The sequence below is a fragment of the Myripristis murdjan genome, chromosome 21, assembly GCF_902150065.1.
Source record: "Myripristis murdjan chromosome 21, fMyrMur1.1, whole genome shotgun sequence".
Classification (NCBI taxonomy): domain Eukaryota; kingdom Metazoa; phylum Chordata; class Actinopteri; order Holocentriformes; family Holocentridae; genus Myripristis; species Myripristis murdjan.
In genome coordinates, this window is record NC_044000.1 from 20,728,957 (window position 1) to 20,749,557 (window position 20,601).

Genomic DNA, 20,601 nt, shown 5'->3' on the forward strand with positions numbered 1-20,601 from the left:
CGCACACATGTGCACACACACATTATCAATCATGATTTTCAGTAGTTTTTAAATGTTTTTCATGTGTATGAATGCATCTTTTTATTCTTTAAGACTATGTTGTATCCAAGTCCAAGATAAATTTTGCTATGTAACAAATCCTATCCTATCCTATCCTATCCTATCATATCATATCATATATTGTATCATATCGTATCCATATGTGTGTAGGGGGAGACAGACAGAGTCAAATACCAGGTGTGACTTTGTCATCTGTTCCCTCAGGACACACAGCTGAAGCTCAACACGTAGCATGACTGGCGACAGGCTAGTTTGTTGTAGACAGCACAGGTGCAATGTATTCAGTCTAGACTCAAGCATAGCCTGGGAGATGGAGAAGGTTTCAGTCGAGAGCAAACCAATCTCATTTTCTCACCCCACACCTCTTATCTTGCCCCACTCATTTCTCCTCACTGCGGCTCTCTGGGAAGATATCAGCGCTAATCGCTCCCTCTCCATCCATCTATCCATCTTCAGCCCAACAGATAGAGAAGGAGAACAGATGGAGGAGGAGGTGCGGATGCCTCACTCCTCTTTCCTCGTGTCTCTGCTGACTGCTCCTGCCTCTCTCCTCACCTGCGGTCCCAGAATCCGCCGTCGTGGGATTCAGCTCGGCTTGCCAGGTAAACATACAGCCAGTGCCAAACGATACAGCACACGGTCACGCTCACACACATGTTCGCGCAGGCTGTAACGTTTTATATGGTTGTGAGGTGTGTGCACACTTCTGAAGGTGACCCTACAGCAGAGGAACTGTAAGGAACCTTTTACTGCGATGAGGCAATGTCCTAGATCACCTCCTCACACCTCACCACCTTAGTGTACACACACATAAACACACATACACACTCGCGCACATATACTGTCTGTGTGTTGTCCTATCAAATGTGTGATCTCACCCAGTGAGAGAAGGGCAATCGGTTTACTGCGTGCCCATGATGGATGAATCTTAAATGTAATAGGGCCCGCTGAAGATGTGTGAAAAACAGGCGGTATGCATACAGATCTAGTGTGCAGGGAATAAAACAAAGCCTACATGCAAATACAAAGAGACACAAAAGCACTGTAAACTCTGACTTGCCCTTAAATTCCCCCTTAAGTAGCTGAAGAATCGGAAATAATGTATTTTTTTTTCCATATTGTACAACAATGTCACATATTCTGTATCTGCTGGTTGCAACGCTTCAATGAACCTACATTACACTTATACTGAGTGAAATACTGAAACCCAAGATACCATTGTATGGCTGAGTCATTACATCAAATAGAAAATATCTAGACATCTTGTCCATCATTTTACACAGATTCTCCTGTAATTGAGCAAGACATATTTGGTACCTTCTGAAACTCTGGGATCTCCACTAGAATTTAAAATGAAGTTCTGCCGGTTTTGAACACAGCTCGGCCACACAGCGTACATTTGAAATGACGAATCCGCCAATCTCACTGGCAGACCAGCACAGGCTTTAACATCCTACCTGGAGGCGAAAACAAACTGAAGGATAACTATCACACACACATTTCAACATTATGTCACAGTACATAAAGCTAGACTTGCAGAATTCCCCCTCGAACCGTGGATGTTCTACAAGAGGGGCTGTGGATGATCCCTCCCTTCACCTCAATTTCCTCTTGCCCTTTCCACCTCCAATTCACTGTGGCAAATGTACATTTACATTGGCCATAACCTCAATCACCATGCTTGCAGGCTACGCTGGGCGTGCAGGCAGACATTTCTACAGTGAGGGGATGCAGACGGAGGTATAATGGGAGCAATAGATAGAAACCCACGCCTCGGGCATCCATCAAACCAAACGACTCCATTACAGTAAGTCAGACAGAGGCGAACAGTAATGTGCACTGTGATAAACACTAGGATAATAGTCTGTTTAGAGTCCTGGACACACTGTTTCTGCTGGTAACACTGGTGAGGAATACAGATAAGATATTGGAGCACTCCTTCTCGATTTCTCCCACTCTTTCCCGCTATCTCTTTCTCTCTCTCTCTCTCCCTCTCTATCTGTTATCAGTCGCTTTTGCGCTCTTGTTCTCTCTCTTTTCCAGTCGCTCTCAGTATAATATTTTCCTCCCAACAGAACACGGAGGGAGCTGCATACATCAGCTGAACAGGGCTTTTATCTGGTGTTATAGTATTGTAGCATTACCATCACAGCGCCGGAATGGGGCCTGGGAGAACCATAAAAATTGAATAGAAATGATTCAGACATACCATTAAAAACAAGAATATCACACAAGACACTCATAGGTATGCATACATAACCTCAACTGGGCAAAAACGCAAACAAGCACTTGGGGGGGAAGAATGTACACCGGGTAAACCTTATATCTGCATGTATCCATTAATCATGGCTGGGCTGTGGTTTCAGTTGAAGTGTTGCTCCTCGTGTCTCTGACAGCAGAAAAGGAGAAACATGAGGCTAGACTAACCTGACCACGCTTCTCATTTCTCGGAGGAGCAGGGAAATAGCCTACCTGCTGTTGCTATGAATCAATTATAAGGGTACACAAGAAGGCACTCTCTTTACAGATGGGAGGTTGAGGTTAAGGTCTATGGAGGGGGAGCAGAGAACAAAATCTTTTTCCTGGGTTGATAACGGTGTTCTTATTTCTCAATACATACACCCTCGCTGCACAGGCCGCGCCTCTCCGGGAACCCGCCGGCTCGGAGTGAGATAAGGACATTTAAATGCACCCCGAGAAAAAACTGGAGGCAACATGAAGCCGCGGCATGGGGTCACTGTTTCTTTTACATTTCTATTAACCTTAGGAGTGTCAGTGCTTGATTAAGGGTTTCCTGGATCGGCCTGATCTCGGTGGTTATTCCCATAGTTAACCTCTAACAACACTGACCTCAAGTCAGATAGAACCTCCCTCTACTGCCTCTAATGGAGCCTGTTACACAGTGCAGCAGGGTCAGGGCAGAGTATGAACACACACACATCCACATACAAATACACACACACACACACACACACCCAAACACACCCACTCTCTGTAGCAAAGCAGGGTCAAAGCAAAGGGCAGTCTCTATTGCGCTGTATTTAAGGCCAGTTAAAGTTAATGACCTCTTTCATCCTCTTGCCCTATCAAATAAACTACAACATTAGCCCTCGGATCTGAGACGTAGTTTGGCCTTTTATACTTGCCATCCAGGCAGTGTCGCTTTAATAGTCGAGATAAAATGTAGATAATCTCACGCCCACTTGAGGGGATGATAGTGTAGGTTTATTAAGGGAAATGAGCTTATGGTCAGGATGAGCTAATCTAATTCTAGCAGGATACTACAGGTTTAATAGAGGAGGTGCCCGAGTGGTATTGTAATAAGGAAAAATGCTGTGGTTCTGTGGAGTAAGGCTTATTTTAATAGAGGAAGCACCATAGTTGATGACGCAGAACTGGCGCACAAGATTACCTCTTGTGACCCTATAATAAATATCGTCTTCTTTACGCAGCTGTTGGCAGTTTTCTGCTGGTGGTGAGTTTTCTAATGAATCTGGGACACTGGGTCAGTCATGCTCAGCCAATAGAGTTGGAGACAGTGTAGACAGGGAACAGCAGGGCTGGGTGATACAGAAAAAATCAAGTGTCAGGGTATCTTGACCATATACCTCAATATCAATAATGTAGGAATGACCTTTGGTGTGTTCATAAGATATTTATACACAGGATACTTTTATTAAACACTTACTAGTTATGTGAACATGATGACCAAGCAGGCAGAGACAAGTAATAAAGCAGCTTATCCAATAAGTCCAGAAAGTGGCACTTCTTCACTGTAGTGCAGCCTTTAAAACCATGAACAGGTAATACTTGTGCCATGTCATAATATTACAATATCCAAATTCTCAGATAATATCAAGCCTCACATCATAGATGTAATATCATTATATTGCCCAGCCTGAGGGAGCAGTGAACATTATTGTGTTCTTTTATTTTGGAAATGTGCTTCATATACAACATTTCATGCATGGCCACAAAACAGAAGCCATGGTGGGATCCCAACATCCCCAGCATGCTGCAGGAAAACAGAAGATCATTGCAACCTGGGTGTCAGGGAAAATGACTTCCTCCATTTTGACGAGTCATTGACACTCCATTATGGGAAACACGGGTAGAGGGACCTCAGGCAGCTAGCTGTACAAGTGTGTGTGGCTATGCATGTGTATGCATGCATATATGGGAATGCTTGTATGCCTGCATGCATGACGTAGAAGGATTCCAGAGGCTATGGGTGGTGTGGTGATGAAATGTGTTTCCACCTGGCGTGTTGTTTCTGTGTATGAGCCCAGCATGTTGCCTGTCAACAACAAAGCATGCTAACATCAAATAAACTTGGCTGTGGAATATGGGCCTCAGAATAATGGCAAATACACAACTGTGAGGTTTATGGATCAGTAAGAATGAGAGAGTAAGAGAACACAACAATAACAAGAGGGTGCAGAGTGAATAGAGGGAGGAAAAGCAAGAAATGAGAAAAAGTTAAATGAATCTGTTTTTTCTCTTCTTCCCGCTATACCAATGTCTCTTTGTTTTCCTGCCTCTCCTTCACGATCTCTCTCCCTCCGTCCACACTCTCTCCTTTCATCTCTGTATGTCATTAGCGTATACCGTGTATATTTATCACCCCATAAAGTTTTTAGAGCCTCTGCCATTACAGAACAGGGAGGTCACGCTGACAGGCTGACAAACACGCGAGGATATTGCCAAAGTACATACAGGACATAAGCCCCATAGGGATTCACTTACCAAACATACAAAGTGCACGCACTACACAAACAAATGTGTTAAGTAAATACAAATACATACCAAACTGAAAATCTGAACAGAGACAAACAAATACAACCTACCAAAATACAAATGTAACATTTTAAACGAGCATTTTGCCGATTTAACCTTATTTGTATTAGCCATGGGATTTCATGTCAATAAAGTCCACAATATTTGCCAATCTTCTTTGTATCGCTGTAGCCAGCTGTAGCTGCTTAGTTTACTGCGCCATCCAGTGACGTATTTTAATCTCAGTGGATAAAAAAAAAAAAAAAAACACAGGATAAATTGGCATGAGATAGGTTTTGTGCCTTTATCTCCTCCTTTCTTTGGGGAGTGTAGAGTTCAGTCAGCTATCACAGTTGCGAGCAGCATTTCAGACAGCCAAGATGACTTCTCAGTATATACACACAGAGGAAATCATGGATGATGTCACACTTTACAACACACTGCCTGAGTCAAACATTAAAGCGTATTTGTATTAAGCCAGTGCCCATTGCTGAAGAAATGCAACAAAGACAGGCAGAGAGTGCTGCTGTTTCAGCAGCACAGCCATCTGGGAAGATGAACACCAAGCCACTGAGAGCCAGCAGTGACTGATAGCGTTTGTGCTCCAGTTGCCCACCATTGCCAACAGCAACTGAATTACTATGACTTACAGTGACTCTCTCCATAGACACTTTTGGTTGGATTCTGTTGCCAGTCAGTACAGAGTGAGAACCGCTGTTTTTCATGATCCGAAGGATAAATCCAAACAAATAACAAAAGCCCAAAGGGACTCATGAGTAAGTATTTGTGTAACCTAACACTGTTTGCATGTGGCCAGAAAGGTAATGTATCACTTGCTGTGGTTACCATGGTAAAAGCGGCTAGCGCAGCTGCTAACGGTAGCCTCTGTGGAGATGTTCACTCTTTCACCCCTGCCTTCAAAACAAAAACAGTGGCAATTGTATGGTTGTGTATTGTAACATTACATGCAAAGATTATTGTGTTTGCACATTTGGCACACAAAGAGAAACGAGTGCTCTCTGCAGGCAGACATGATAGGGAGCTTATGCTGGCAGACAGGTTAACACGCCCACTTCTAAAGCTTGGCTGGTTTTGAGGGTTGGCTGTTGGGAACCTTATGTGCAATGCATACTGGAACATACAGTCATCATGGGACAGGCTCTCTGAACAGGAGAACTCTGGTTTCTCTGTCTATATGATTCTCACACAGATTACTCAGTGTTGACTTGACAACCACATAATTAGTGGCTAAACTTTCTGTGTTTGTTGAACTGTGAAGCAGGTCCCAAAATGGGTTTTTGGACCTATAGCTGCTGGATCCATGATATACAATTCTAATGAACCAATTTCCTGGGGAGTTTCTTATTTTGGTCCCATTCAGGACACAGTACAAAGGATTAGCCTGTGGACAAAGTAAATGCACATACAATGGTGATAAAACGAAATCTGGCTTATCTACCTCCTATCTGCCTCATACTTACTGAGCTCCGATGGGGATAAAATGCTTGCCATCCATCACTGGGGCAGCCAATCCGGATGCCATGTTTCCAGGATCACACCCTAGTCTTATCCAATAGTAAGCCATGCTGAAGTTGAGGTATATATCTCCCTGTTCAATCTTCGCTAGATAGGAACTGGTCTATGTACCTCACAGCACTATCAACCTCGCATCACACAAGAGCAATGACCAGCCACACAAATAAACACTGCCCTAGATACAAATCAAATGCAAACAAACACTCTTTCTCTGTCCACTAAGACTACACACACGCACACAAATTCAATGTCACCGGGTTGTTGAGCAACCTTTTAGAGCTCTATTATTTTAGTTTTATTATATTAGTTTCATGGACTTAATTATTTTCAAATTCTCCAAGCAACTGTATTGTCAATACACATGCTTTGCAACACAACACAATGCAACTAAAGGATAATACCAATTTAGTCATAGAGTTTGCGACCTTTTTAAGATGACATTAATCTTCATGATATGAAGTCATTGTACAAGGTACATTAGGCAGTATCTGATTCATTAAGTGATAGTATTTTTTCATATAGATGGTTGTTTTTGTTATGATGATCAACAACTGAAGGTCATTTTTTTACCTTTCTGTATTTGCCTCTATGTCCCTGAACACAACACAATGCAATGCAGCACAAAATCAATTTAGCTAGCTTTTTATTTACACGCTAAAATGTACCGTCTTTTGAGTCTGATATAAACTTAAATTCACTGTACACAGCAGGTTAAAGTGTATCAATCTAGTGTACACACACGGGGAGGATGATCTGGACCAGTTATCGAGAGGGAGAAGTAGAGAAAAAAAACAGGATGTGACCTTTCCATCAACCCTAATCAGAGCAGTTGACCGGGTAGAACCGTCTGCACCGAGCCTGCAAGCAAAGCACACACCTGGGCTGCCCCGAGCTCAGCGCACCCTCAACCCTGACTCTCACCCTGGAGCCCACTTGGCCTGACGAATGAATGCACTTCTTTGTAGTGCACGCTCACCTCACTGCGAGGCAGAGGGAGATTGAGACAAAGAGAGAGACAGAGGGAGAGAGAGAGAGAGAGAGAGAGAGAGAGAGAGAGAGAGAGAGAGAGAGAGAGAGTAGAATAAGAGTAAATCACTTGACCTTGGTCCTGGCTCTTTAGCTCTCTGTGTGAAGGGGCTTAGCCTATAGCCTTAAATATTTCAGCAGTGCTCAGTTGGCTGGAAAGTGCTGAGTTAGAAGAAGGGATGCAGTCCAGACCACAGCATTCAGCTTCCCCCAACAATTAACACAGCAGCAGGACATCGCTGCAGTGCTCAGTGGTGTGCGTGTGTGTGTGCGTGTGTGTGTGAATGCATTACCATCCATTCCCCCTCTTCACATGTCATTGACTTTAACCTTTATAACTGCCGAAAAACAACTAAAGATAATTAAATCTCCCCTAGTCTCCCAATATGAACCACCTAGAATTAGAGATAAACAGTCATCCCAAACATACACACACACACACACACACTCAAAAACAAGTTTTTTTCTCTATCTTCTCTGTTTCTCCTGCAGACTTACCAGTGACGGTGAGCTCAGTTGTCCTCCTGACCAGAAAGCCTCCAAACTGCACTTCGCAGGTGTAATTCCCAATGTCGTCCTCCTTTACCTCCTGGATAGACAGTGTGTCTCGCTTCTGGATGATGCTGGCGCGCCACTGCTTCGGATGGCACTCCTGCACAGAGGAGGCAGACGGACAGGTCAAACTTTGTCCTCGCTCAAAAACATCTGCCCAAGGCCTATCGTCAATAAATCCTGCGTATTATGACTCGCGGAGTCAAATACAGAATGACAGCCAACAGACTCTGCAAGCCAGATGGAATGGGTGAGAATAAAGTGCAAATGGCCAGGAATGCAATATTCTGTGCAAGACTGGCATCAATCATTCCTATGAAACTGAAGACCTTCACTTTCCTTCATCGGGAATTACGTCTAAGATTTCAAGTGGTCTGAGCTGGGTACAAGGGGTGAAAACAATGTCACTGGGCATTAATAAATTGTTCATAGAGGCTAGGATGCATAGAATAGCACTAAAACCCCCCTTCGTAAGATGATAAGCTTAAACTACACTTATCCTACTTATCTGATAAAGATTTATTGCACTGAACTGAATACTCTCCATTCAGTAGTCCAGTATGGACACAGAGGAGATTGAATGCTATTTGCAGTGGTCTCTGCAGGCAAAACAAGTGTGCCGGTGCATTTACAGTATGTGTGTGTTCGTGTGTGTGTGCACGTTTGGGTAGTGTGCGACTCCATGACTTGCTCCTCTCCCCGGCTCCTCGATGCTCTGGCAGGGACAACAGCAGCTCAGTGGATTCTATTCCACCGTTGCTCCCGGCAACCTTCGAATTCAATCAGCGCAGCTCTGCAGTGGTCCAAATAACTCCGGGTTCCAGAGCTCCCAGTCATTACCCGGACCTTAATTGAATTCTGGGAAAACTTAGAGGTCAAGCCCAGCTAGCTAATCTACTGCTGATCTGCCTGTGATTAGTTTGGCCTGAGCCCGACTCCAGGATGCACTCTGCTGTCCGCAGGCCATGCCTGACCTGGGAGAGGCTAGAACCCAGGTGAGAGAGGAGGAGGTGCGTGCCGAATAAAGATCAGGGACTGAGAGCACTTGGAGGACACCCACTCATCCCGCTGGGCAGAGAATGACATTGCACAATTTTCTCCTCATGTACGTACATTTTGTGCTCATTATGAAAGCTATCTGTGGCTCCGCTCTGCCTGCTGCTCATTCTCTCTCTATGTTCTCGCGTTCAGTATTCTCTTCAGATGACTTGAGCGCTGGTGTGGTGCACTGCAGACAGAACTTATGTAATTCACCGTCATCATTTCCATATCCCATACATAATCTGCCTAAGTGATCTGGAACCACGCACCCAACAAGGCTTTTAAACATAAACAGCCAAGAAATTAGAGGAAAACAAAGCAATGAACCATCAAAGATTATTTCTTGCTTGTATAATCACAGACAGACGCCCTCCTCTTTACTCCTCCACAACTCGTAACAAATACCAGTGTTCAAGGAAAAATAAATTAAAAATAAAAATCAATGCTATTGCAGGCAAATATACAATCACATAGTACTTGAGATGCATATGCTCTCTCACATGCACACACCAAAGGGTAACCTACCTTATACCAGGTAATGTCTGGCTCTTTGCCAGGTTCAACATAGTCATCTATGTCAGGACAGAGGATGTCTTTACTCTTGCTGAGCTCAGCCTTCTCAGCTCGTCTCATGTTGGAGTTGTAGCAAAGGTCTGTGTCGTTCTCCGCCACAGTCAGAGACATGGACACCTTCATACAGTAGGTGGAGTTCCTGTGGACAAAATACACAATGCAAAGAGACAGACATTTATCTTTAGCTTGTGGTACTGGGAATTAGGTAAGAGTGCAAAGATGCCGTTACATATGTATGGAATACACCAAGATTGTGGTAGCTGATAACAATACCAGTGAAATTCCACAGTTCTCAATATGTGATTTGACAGCCCATTCACATTTAAACAGAAACCTAAAGAGAAACCTCATGTGTTTAGACATACAGTTGTCCCTCAGTATAATGCGGTTCACCTTTTGTAGCCTCGCAGTTTTGCGGATTTTTTTAGAGCAATTTTGCATGCTTTTTTTTTTTTTTTTTTTTTTTTTTTTACAGCGCATTGTGTTCTGCGTCCTTATTTTTCTACGAAGGTTTGAACTTTGAGTGTTTAAACAAGAGAGAAAAGTGAGAAAATGTTAATGCCTGTCTGAGAAAAGTGTATGAAGTGTGTAGTGAGGGGTTTTACAGCCTTAAAACATCTATAATAATTGTAAAAAATAAAGCTGACTACTTCGCGGATTTCGCCTATTGCGGGTTATTTTTAGAACGTAACTCCCGCGATTAACGAGGGACCACTGTATATGTTAGATTAGAATAATGACACTGGGTTACAAGTGCCACATTTGTCTGTAACCTTCAAGTAGAAAAATAAAATATAAAGACTCATTTCAAATTAGAGCTGCATGAAACATCCTGCTGTAACAATAAATACAACAGTATGATTATGTGCTCTCATTTTGGTTTTGGGTCCTGTACACTGAAGTACAGATTCTTGTGACATCCAAGAAAACAAAACAAAACAAAACAAAAAAAGTAATCTCCTCCTTTGTCATCCATTCCAGCTCAATGCTATTCACACAGATGAAATATCCCACAGTTCATGCCTTTCACACACACATACACACACAGGAGCAGAAATTTTAATGTTTATTACCTTTAATTCCCTTTTATTCATATTTATCCTCCTCTAACCCCCATTGCGCCCCTCCATCCTCAGCTTCCTTACCCCCCCCCACCCCCCACCCCCCACCCCCCCTGTATGTTTGTGGGGTTAGCAATAACGACGTGTTCAGCAGCTTTACCGAGTCAATGACTCACACTCACGACCACGATTGGATTTATGGGGGGAGTCAGCTGGGCCTGAGAATGCTAATCAGAGAAGAGACAAACAGAGAGCCTAGCAAGAGGAGCAAGAGAGAGCTGCTTAGTCATCACAATGATGCAACCCCCCACCCCCACCCCCAACCCACACACACACACACACACACACACACACACACACACCATATACCAACAACCTCCGCCCGCGCAGTAGCTGGCAGGGGTGAAGGATGCCTCTCTGTCTGCTATTAACATCATCATCATTATCAGAGCCATCATCATCATCTCCCACCCCTTCACCAACGCCATCAACCACATGCCACTGCAGCCTCAACCTGAGAGGCAGCAGGGGGGGGGTTTAAGGGAGGGGGGGCTTCCTTTCTCACAACGCCCCCTGTCTGTCTGTGTGTCTTTCCATCCATGTGGCCTAGGCCTGGACTGGCTTGTGCTAGCCTGTGTGTGGATGGTGATATGGGCTTTCATTTCATTTCATTACATTACATTTACTGCTGGCCAGATGCTCCCATTCACTGTAAATGACAGGGTTTCATATGATCTACTCAGGTTATGGAAGCAATAAGGGAGTCACCTCTCTCATATAAACACCTCTGACCCCTTAGGGCTATAAAACATACTCTCTCTCTCTGTCTCACACACACACACACACACACACACACACATTCAAAGACATCAGGGCTACCGTAGTTGCAGCTGTGGGAGATTGGCCGGAGACAATGGTGAGGAGAGCACGAGGTAGAGTAACTAGCAGGAATTAGAAAAAAAAACAAAAAAGAGCTACTCTGTGCTAGCAAGATGAAGGCTAAAAGGGCATCTGGAAAATGCTGTAGGAGGCAAAAGTAAGATGCAAGATACCGCAACAGGGCCGTGTCCTCTTGTTGCTGAAATGTAACATTATCGACTTAATGCTACCTATCTAGAGGGCAAAGAGTGGGAAGATGTTATGTAGGCTTATAGAGTATGAGCGAACAGTATATCTGCACTGCAAAAAAATCTCCATCTTTACAAGTCATGTAGTCTCATATTCAGTGTTAATATCTTTTTTTTTTTTCTTCAAGCAAGTGAAAAAATCTGCTGGTGGGATGAGATAATCACATTTGTTTCCAGTGCAGATCCCACTTTTCCAACATAAATGTGTTGAAACAAGGCAGATAAGCCCACCAGTATCAAGAGCCTGACACTTGATTTTTGATTTTAACACTAAATATGAGATTAAATAACTTGCAATAGTGGACATTTTTCCACAGCATGTCTTTGAATAAAGAGCAGATACCAGCACAGAAACATGCACTCACAAATAAATGCATATACATGTGCACGCGTAGGCAAATACACACTTATACACAGTCAGCTCTCCCCTGAATAAATGTTGACATGATGGGGAGATTATCAGTAATGACCTCTCACAGTCAGACACCTGAGCCTTTGAAGTCCCCAGGGAGCCAATAGGAAAGCAGGAGGCCTCTCTACATATTAAATATTCACAGCAGGGACCCTGTGGCATTGTGGGAAAGTGTCAGTGGCTCGTGATTGATGGACAGTTGGGGGTCGACGCACCGTCCCGTGGCGTCTTTCATGTCTGTCACATTCTATTTGAGTGTGGCTGCTTTTAGACATTAGTCTGCGGCTCACGTTAGCTGTGATTCTCCACACATTATTATCCCATACATTGGCTAATGTAATCAGGGAAAGGAAGTGCACGTGGTCTCAGCCATGCTAGGACACAGGCTCATTACCAAGAGTGTACGAAATCCCTAATCAGGTGAAACATACAGAGACTATCATGATGCACGTGAGAGGAAGACGGGAGGAAAGGGAGAGGAAACTGGAGCAATTTTTCAGACTTTACATGAGATAGAAAAAGAGCAAAGGAGAGAGAGAGAGCGACAGAGATGGGGAGGGGGGGCAAAGAGAGAGCAAAGAGAGATTGCTATGTAAATTAAGTCACCTTCACACAAGAACCGGCGATTAGAGTTAAATTCCCAGACAGAGAAGGACAAAGATAACTATTCACATGCGCACTCACATATACATAACACAGAAGCACATTGATATAGAGGCACATACACACACACACACAGACTTTTGTGATTCTGCATGTCTTCGTATCTGCTTCACAGAAAAACATCTGGAGGGTTTCAGTGCAAAAGCTGAACTGAACACAGAGGGATTTACCTACATTTATAGATACGGTGCACAACATGCCCACAGCGCTACAAGACAACACTGTGCTACTCTATACATGCAAACAGTCAGTGTAAATACAGGCCAAAAGAAGAGCACATACAGTAACAAAATATAGCAGGAGAGACTGCAGTGTGCAGCACAAGTTTGCTAAGCTGAACAGCCCTGGGAGTGGGAGTGAAGGTCGGAGCTGGAGCTGCAGAAATATTCTTCGGGCTGATCTACATTGCAATAACATTTTTGAAATATAAAACATGCAGTGCTCACACGTCCTGAAATACCCCATGGAGCGCCAAAGGCAGTAAATATGGTTTTAATTGCATGTATCAGTGCCGAGATTTTAACGATCGAGTGACTCAATACATTTTTGCATTGCTGCGTCTTTAACCTATTATGCGGGTCAGTTCAGATGTCTGAGGGCTGAATGAAGGCCTGTACTGTAAGCAATAAGCACAGGTGCAATTCCCACTAGCGAAGGGCGAGAGACTACTTTTTGAAGTTGCCATTTCGTCTCCCTTCCACCTTTTTGACAGTTTTTGGTTTGCTCTGAGTAATATTCGAATGTGAAGATCTGTCACAGTATTTGGTCAGCGCTGAACAAATGAATACGCTTTAATATGACAACGTAACAGGAAGGGGGTTTTCAATACAATTCTCGAGGACACCCTCAAATTGCACATATTTGTTCAGTTCTTGGGCCGGCACACTTTGATTAGCCCCTCACTCAGCAAGGCCTTGACTTGAATCAGATGTGGTACAATTGAACTGATATATTTAACGTCTCACAGTCACTTAGGGCTGGATTGAAAACTGCAGCCGAAAACGATGAAGCCTCTTGAGCATTACTACAATGAAGATAAGCTTTGTGTCTTTATCCACTTTCAGGGGCAGAACAATAACAGCTGTACGTATAAAAATGTAACCGGGTCGGACGTTGGCATCTATTCATGCCAACACATGTAAGTACGTCATACTTCAGCGAGCTAGATGGTTTACCCTGGCAATAAGAATGTGAGGGGGAGAAGACAACACATTTGTTTTCTCTCTCTCTTTCCCTGTAGGGAGTTGTAGGGGAGAGTGTTTGGGTCATATGTGCTAAAATGTGTACCTCAAAAGCTTACCCTCGAACAAAAAGACAATTGATTTCAGCTCAGAGGCAAATCTCTCACAGTGCTCTGATTAGGGTATTTGACAAGTTTGAAATCCCCCCAGCTCAACCCGAGCATGCTGGGAAACACAGACCCAGGGGCACTTTTTACAATCGCAGTGCTCTGGAGAAATACAATATGCTGTGAATTTCAAACACCACGTTTTGAATGGGAACAAAGCTCTGTTAGAAGAATCTGTCAAAAATCACAGACTGGATGTTCATTTACAGTGAGGCTGTGTGTGGGACAGCATTCCTGTCATATTAATGCTACAGATTTCACACACAGCATGGGCCCGGGGTCTCATCACACACAAACACTCGCCGGGTCACACTCAATGTGTTCTGCCAGCCTCTCTGGGTCTTTAGGAGGCCCTTTAACTGGGTTTATTAAAAACTCTGTGAAATGAAGAGCTGCAATGAGCCATTTATTGAGGGATGTTCTCCACTGTAAAGGCTAATAAGTTACTGCCACATAATTATGCATCTTGTATTAGCCAGAGTTTTTCTGTAACGCCCCACTGAAGTGTGTGTGTGTGTGTGTGTGTGTGTGTGTGTGTGTGTGTGCAAGTGTGTGTGTGTATGTGTGTGCTTGTTTTTGCTTCATTATCTTTCTTTGTCCATATATCTCCCCTAGCCACTTCTCAATGGTTTGTAAATTACCAGCTTCCCTCACACACACACACACACACACACACACACACACACGCAAAGAGAACTACTGTAAAAAATGACAATCTTAATAAGTAATCTACTATTAAGTCCCACTTTTTAAAACAAGAAATATCTGCTAATGGGTTGGGATAATTTCATTTGTTTCTAATTCAGTTTTTGCCTATTACAATTTCCTAGAATGAAGTGGCAATATCTTATGATGAGACAGATCACGTTCGTGTGAAATGAAGATAACATCCCTTAATTCAAAAGAAAAAACAAAAAAACAAAAAAATTGAAACAAGTTGAAGTTTCACTGGAAACAAGATAAATTATCTCACCCCATTGATTTTTCTCTTGTTTTAAGAGAAACAGGATTATAAAATGTGATGCGAAATTGGATAACTTATAATGGAAATTTTTCACAGAGACTCTTACACAAGTTTTTTTTTTTTTTTTTTTAAAACTGTTCTCAGACAAGACTTGTTTTACATTTTCTTATATTCCTCCTTCGCCCTCCACCTTACCGTAGGACGCAGGAGTAGAGGCCCACGTCCTGGAGGTCAGCAGGTCTGAACCAGATGGCGTCCTCCTCCTTGCTCATGCGCACGCCGTCAAAGGAGATGGGCTCCTCGAAGTCTCCGTGGCCGAGGCCGGAGCTGCGGTACCACATGAGGCTGAGGCCCACGCTCTGCGCCTGGCTGTAGTTGGCCCGAATGTAACCGTAGAACAGAGCACACTTCAGCCGCACCGGCTCGCCCTGCAGCACCCGGTACTTCAGGTAGTCCACTGACCAGTCTGTACAGCCATCCACTGTGGAGAGAGAGAGAGAGAGGGGAGAGAGAGAGAGAGAGAGAGAGAGAGGTTCATCAGCACTGAGCCACATGGTATCAAGTGGGCTTTACTGTATCCCCACTCAAGAAGAAATAGGAATTAACCACCTGTGCAAGAAATGTCATTAAACATTAATAGAATATTAATGAACACATTCAGGGACTGGTGCCAACATGATTACAGAATTTATTGCACCTGCATCGCACTACAGCAATGTTGTGCAGCTTCTCATACTGACCAACTACAGCACATGAGGGAAAAAAAGGAGATTACCAGGTTCTCAACCATACACAATAATCCTCCTCTTCTTTGGTGAGAAAATCATTCCTAAAATTGGTTTATTGGTGATGAGACACTAAGCTGTGTACAGCATGTCAAGTATACAGCTGCCGCATGGTGTGCATGATTACCACTGTAGTTACAGTAAATATCTTTCTACTCCATGCGCTGTTAGAGTGTCTGAAGGATTGCAGTTTTACCACACATGCAGAAGACGCATCTGCATCTCTCCCCTGACGACTGATCGAATTTTATTTTCAATTATGATTTTGGCTTCCGACAATTATGATAACAAGATAATTGAGATAAAACAATTATGCTGCATTCCGTTTCACAATGATGCTCTCGTTTTGTCTTGTGTTGTAAATCCTTTTGCCCCTTCCCAAAAGCCCAAACTCATTCCTAGCGAGGCTGCGGCATGTTCAGTTCAGCTCAGGTCAAGATGATGGAGAGAGAGCCTTTGGTTGACAGGACAGGGAAAAGCAATTCAATTGTTTGGAAACACTTTGGCTTCAAGGAGCGGAAAAACAAATACTAGGCAAGATTTGCAGTGTTCAGGAGTAGCTAGAGTTTTCAGTAACTTTATGGTAACTTTGCTACTTTCAAAACAATGTATAATGTACAATGTCCACCAAGTAGCAGCATCACGTGACCAAATGCTACATCTATCAGAGACTAAGGACGATGGAGTCTGACAGGAAGACACAACTCCGCACTCGCCAGCCCATTTCGCACTGACATTTGTTTGAGGCCAGCACTTTGTTGCTTTCTACAGCCTTCCTGGTCACACTTTCCAACCGTGGTTAAGATAGTCCATGGAGTAGCTGACAAAGTTCTGATTTTCAAGACTGGAGACAACTTCATCATTTGTGTCTCTGTTTATTGCAGTGAACAAACACACTTCAACACTTCTTGCTGTTACCCATTAACCACTCTGCTTTTACACCACGTTTTCTGTGGGACGCACGCTGCATCTGCTGCAGAGTTGCACACACACCTCTCAAGATGGCTCACACTCAAATGCTCTTAAAGTGACAGTTTACTCCTGTTTACAGACCTGCTGCATTGCTGCGGTGTGGTAGTCATGCCTAGTGACGACGTTATAAATAACTGCACATTTCAAAGCATTTTTTTGATAAAAGTTAACATATTTAGGAAACCCACATAACTTCCCTCAAAGGAAAAAAAACACACTGCATCAATAACAGTCAATATCAATATACTATGTATACTCAAATATCCATTTAATGGAAGTCATTCATGACAATAAAGGAACAAAAAAAAAAAAAACAAAACGTAAAGTAAAGCCCCCTTGACTGTTTCCACTATACTTCTATTCAATTATATTTAAAGTTCAAGGAAATCCACTGGTAGAAAGTATGATGTGTGATGTTTCCAAAGTCAATGAGTAATCTTGCTGAATAATCGTAATCTAAAGATTGACCAAAATAATTGTGAGCATGATTTTTGCCATAATCGAGCAGCCCTGTTCCCCTCCTCTCCTGAGGCTGCTCACTGATGCTGCTGTGTGATGCTGCTCACTGACGCTTGAGTCACCGCGGCCTTGACAAAGGAAGTATAGATGCTCTCCAGCCATAACCAAACACTTGACCACTCTGACATTTTGGAATGGACTGTAAAATAAATGATGTCAGGCTCCTGAAATGCAGAGGAAGCACCAAAGCCCTGTTCCTATAGAGGAGAAGCCTAGTTAATTAACTGAATCCGCCAAGAGCTCTTGATGCTAGGCTTCCTCCTTGTCTTGCGCTTCTATAGAAAGAAATTTTTCAATAGGCTCTCTGGCTCATAGTTTTTTTTTTTTTTTTTTTTTTTTTTTTTTTCCCCTAAAGCTAACAGGCTTGGTCGTTGGGTTGAAGTTCAGGCCACATGTCTTCCTAGTTTCATGGCTCCCGTCGAAATGTCAGTGGTCTAGTGTGCCACCTAACAATTTAACTATTTACTTAATTTAACAATTTAAATTAACAGTTTTACAATTTACTGAATTTGTACAACGGGAACCAGACAATCAAAAGTTTGAAGAGAATACACAGACTTTAATTGTACCAAATATTCATGAAAATTGTAATACATAATCAATATACTATTGCTATAGGTCAGAGGTTACATGATCAGTGAATAAACAAATAATAATTGCAGGGCGAACAGTTTAGAAAACATAACTACTATGAATTATGAAAAACACTTAATCTTTAAGGTAAGATCAGATGCAAATATGTTCATTATTAAAGCATATATACTGGTATAAAATATCATGATTGCACAAGATTATTATAACTGGCAGATGATCCCTCTCATGAATGCAGAACAATTTCACTTCCACAAAGCTGAATATACCTTACCAGAGATAGTTTGACCTGGATCTCCGATTAGGTGAGTGCTCAAAAAAAAAAAAAAAATCTTCTTTAAAATGCAAACTATTTCCTAGCGTTAATTTCTGCGATGTGGATGACAGGCCACCTTGATTGTGCTGAGAGGAGAAAAAGTAAGACAGAGACTGTAACGGCTGAAAAGGAGTCTGTAGGAAAATGCAACAAAGACAGCGGCCCAGCCCCTCAGGCACTCTAGTCTATTCTAGTTCTAACGAGCTGATCTCTCTCTCTGTCTCTCTCTGTTCCCAAGCTACCGCAGGTTAACCTGTGGCCAACTATCAGTCTCTGACTAATTAGGTGCCATGTGTTTATACAGTCCGTGTGTATCTGTACATGTCTGCATGCCTATAAGCATGTGTGTGTGTGGGTGAGCGGGAGAAAAATGGAGAGGGAAAGCAGTGGAGATGGTGTGGTGAGATAAAGTAATAAGAATCCTGCTGTGTGCCAGTCTGTGAGTGATACAGAGCCTCACAGGGACAACTATGCTTGTAATTAATACTCTTAATTACCAGAGAAGGAATGTGTGACTGTGTGTGTGTGTGTGTGTGTGTGTGTGTGTGTGTGTGTGTGTGTGTGCGTTTGTGTTTGTGTGAGTGTGGTACGTGTTGGTAGGTGCACACAGTCATTCCCTATACGAATGGGGTGTCTGTCTAATTATTTCTGTTAATTACTATAGGCTGGTTTACACATGTGTATGCTGTTTTAGATACAGTATATATGCTGTGTGTGTGTGTGTGTGAGAGAGAGAGAGAGAGAGAGAGAGAGAGAGAGAAAGAAAATTGGGTGGGCTTAGGTATGGGGGTGTGATGTGTGTTGAGTGCGCGTTCATGTGTGTGTGTGTGTGTGTGTGTGTGAAATCCTGTCTAATTATCACTCCTAATTATAAGAGCAGGCTCCCTTCTGTTGACAAGACACAAACAGGCAGGCATGCGCGCTCCTATGTGCTCGTACGCACAGCTCGCAACCTAAGCCCTATGGAATCTGATTATGCAACTGCTCAGCGCCAACACTGGTGAACACTATTGACATTTTTAGAACACAAGATAAGTCTGATTGCTTTGGAAAACAGAGAGATATTTTTAAATTATTCAAATATCATCCAGATAATTTTTTGTTTTCCTCTGCTTTCCATTTCAGGCGAGGAAAAAAACACAAACGCGCGCACACACACACTCACACACACACACACACACACACACAAGCTTGCTTCTCTTCCATTTCATGCATCTGTCTTTTTTGATAATCCAGTTAAGCATTAGATAGGCCTCTAAAAGGAAGGTATTTAGATATCGATCAAGAGAGATACCTTGAACCACAGACAACTGTTCTTCCATATTGACATTAGAGTGATTTTCCTCTGAAGGCAGCAGGTAAGTCCTCCCCTCTCCCTGCATGATATCAATCTGCTAATCAGCAAGGACAGCGGAGGCTTCATTCTGCCTTTTCTCTATTCACCTTCCACACCTCTAATGAATGTGACCTCTGCCTCTCTCTATCCACACCCTCGCTACTTAAAAAAAAAAAAAAAAAAAAAAGAATCATAATGGACTTCAGAACCAATCAGCCATTTCAGTCAATGACAGTGCCAATACTGTTTGCTTTCAGCGTTTCAAAGTAAACTCTGCACACACACAGGCTAGACACACACACACACACACACACACACACACACACACAGAGGCCTTTCACTCCTAACAGACCTCCCGGTGGGAGTTGTCTAATGCAGTGGCCTTTTGTGGGAAACCATATTTACGTCTGAAACTCAAAACGGTTTTATCAACTCAATTAGAGGCTGACATTTCCCACATCCCCACGCCAGGCAGGAAAATCAATGCTCCCTGCAGGAGGAATACTGCAGTCCACACCTCCTGCTCTCTCTGTAGACTGCACATACACACAAACACACACACACACCTACATACATACACACACATACACAACCTCTCTTGCCGTCTTGCCACCTCTGCGGCTCTGGTACATCACACATGTTTTACAGAGACTCTCTCCACCCACTCATAGACAGCCCAAACTGTAAATACTGTCTCCAGATGGCCACATTCCCACATGGCTCTCAAGCTGAACACTCATAGCACCAGCGGCTAGCCTCTGCTCCACTGAACCCTGCTGCAGTAGTGAAGGCTGCAGCAGCACTCGCTCCTTCACAGCCCAGTGCTGCTGGGCTGCTCTGTCAGATCTCATGCCCTTACACTGCTACCTCACATGACTCACACACTCGCTGCTACCTCACATAGCTGGATGCCGCATAGAATATCTGAGTGTTTCAGGGGCTA

General features: G+C 43.2%; 1 protein-coding gene across 1 annotated transcript in view; it reads right to left on the bottom strand.

Annotated features, from left to right (window-relative positions):
• Positions 1-20,601, bottom strand: part of il1rapl1a (interleukin 1 receptor accessory protein-like 1a) — a 138,274-nt gene that overhangs the window by 75,560 nt on the left and 42,113 nt on the right. The window contains exons 2-4 of the mRNA XM_030080807.1: positions 15,335-15,620; positions 9,517-9,703; positions 7,897-8,050 (exon numbers count right to left, since the gene is read on the bottom strand). Coding sequence (XP_029936667.1) covers positions 7,897-8,050; positions 9,517-9,703; positions 15,335-15,620 — 627 coding nt within the window. The remainder of the gene's footprint in view (positions 1-7,896; positions 8,051-9,516; positions 9,704-15,334; positions 15,621-20,601) is intronic.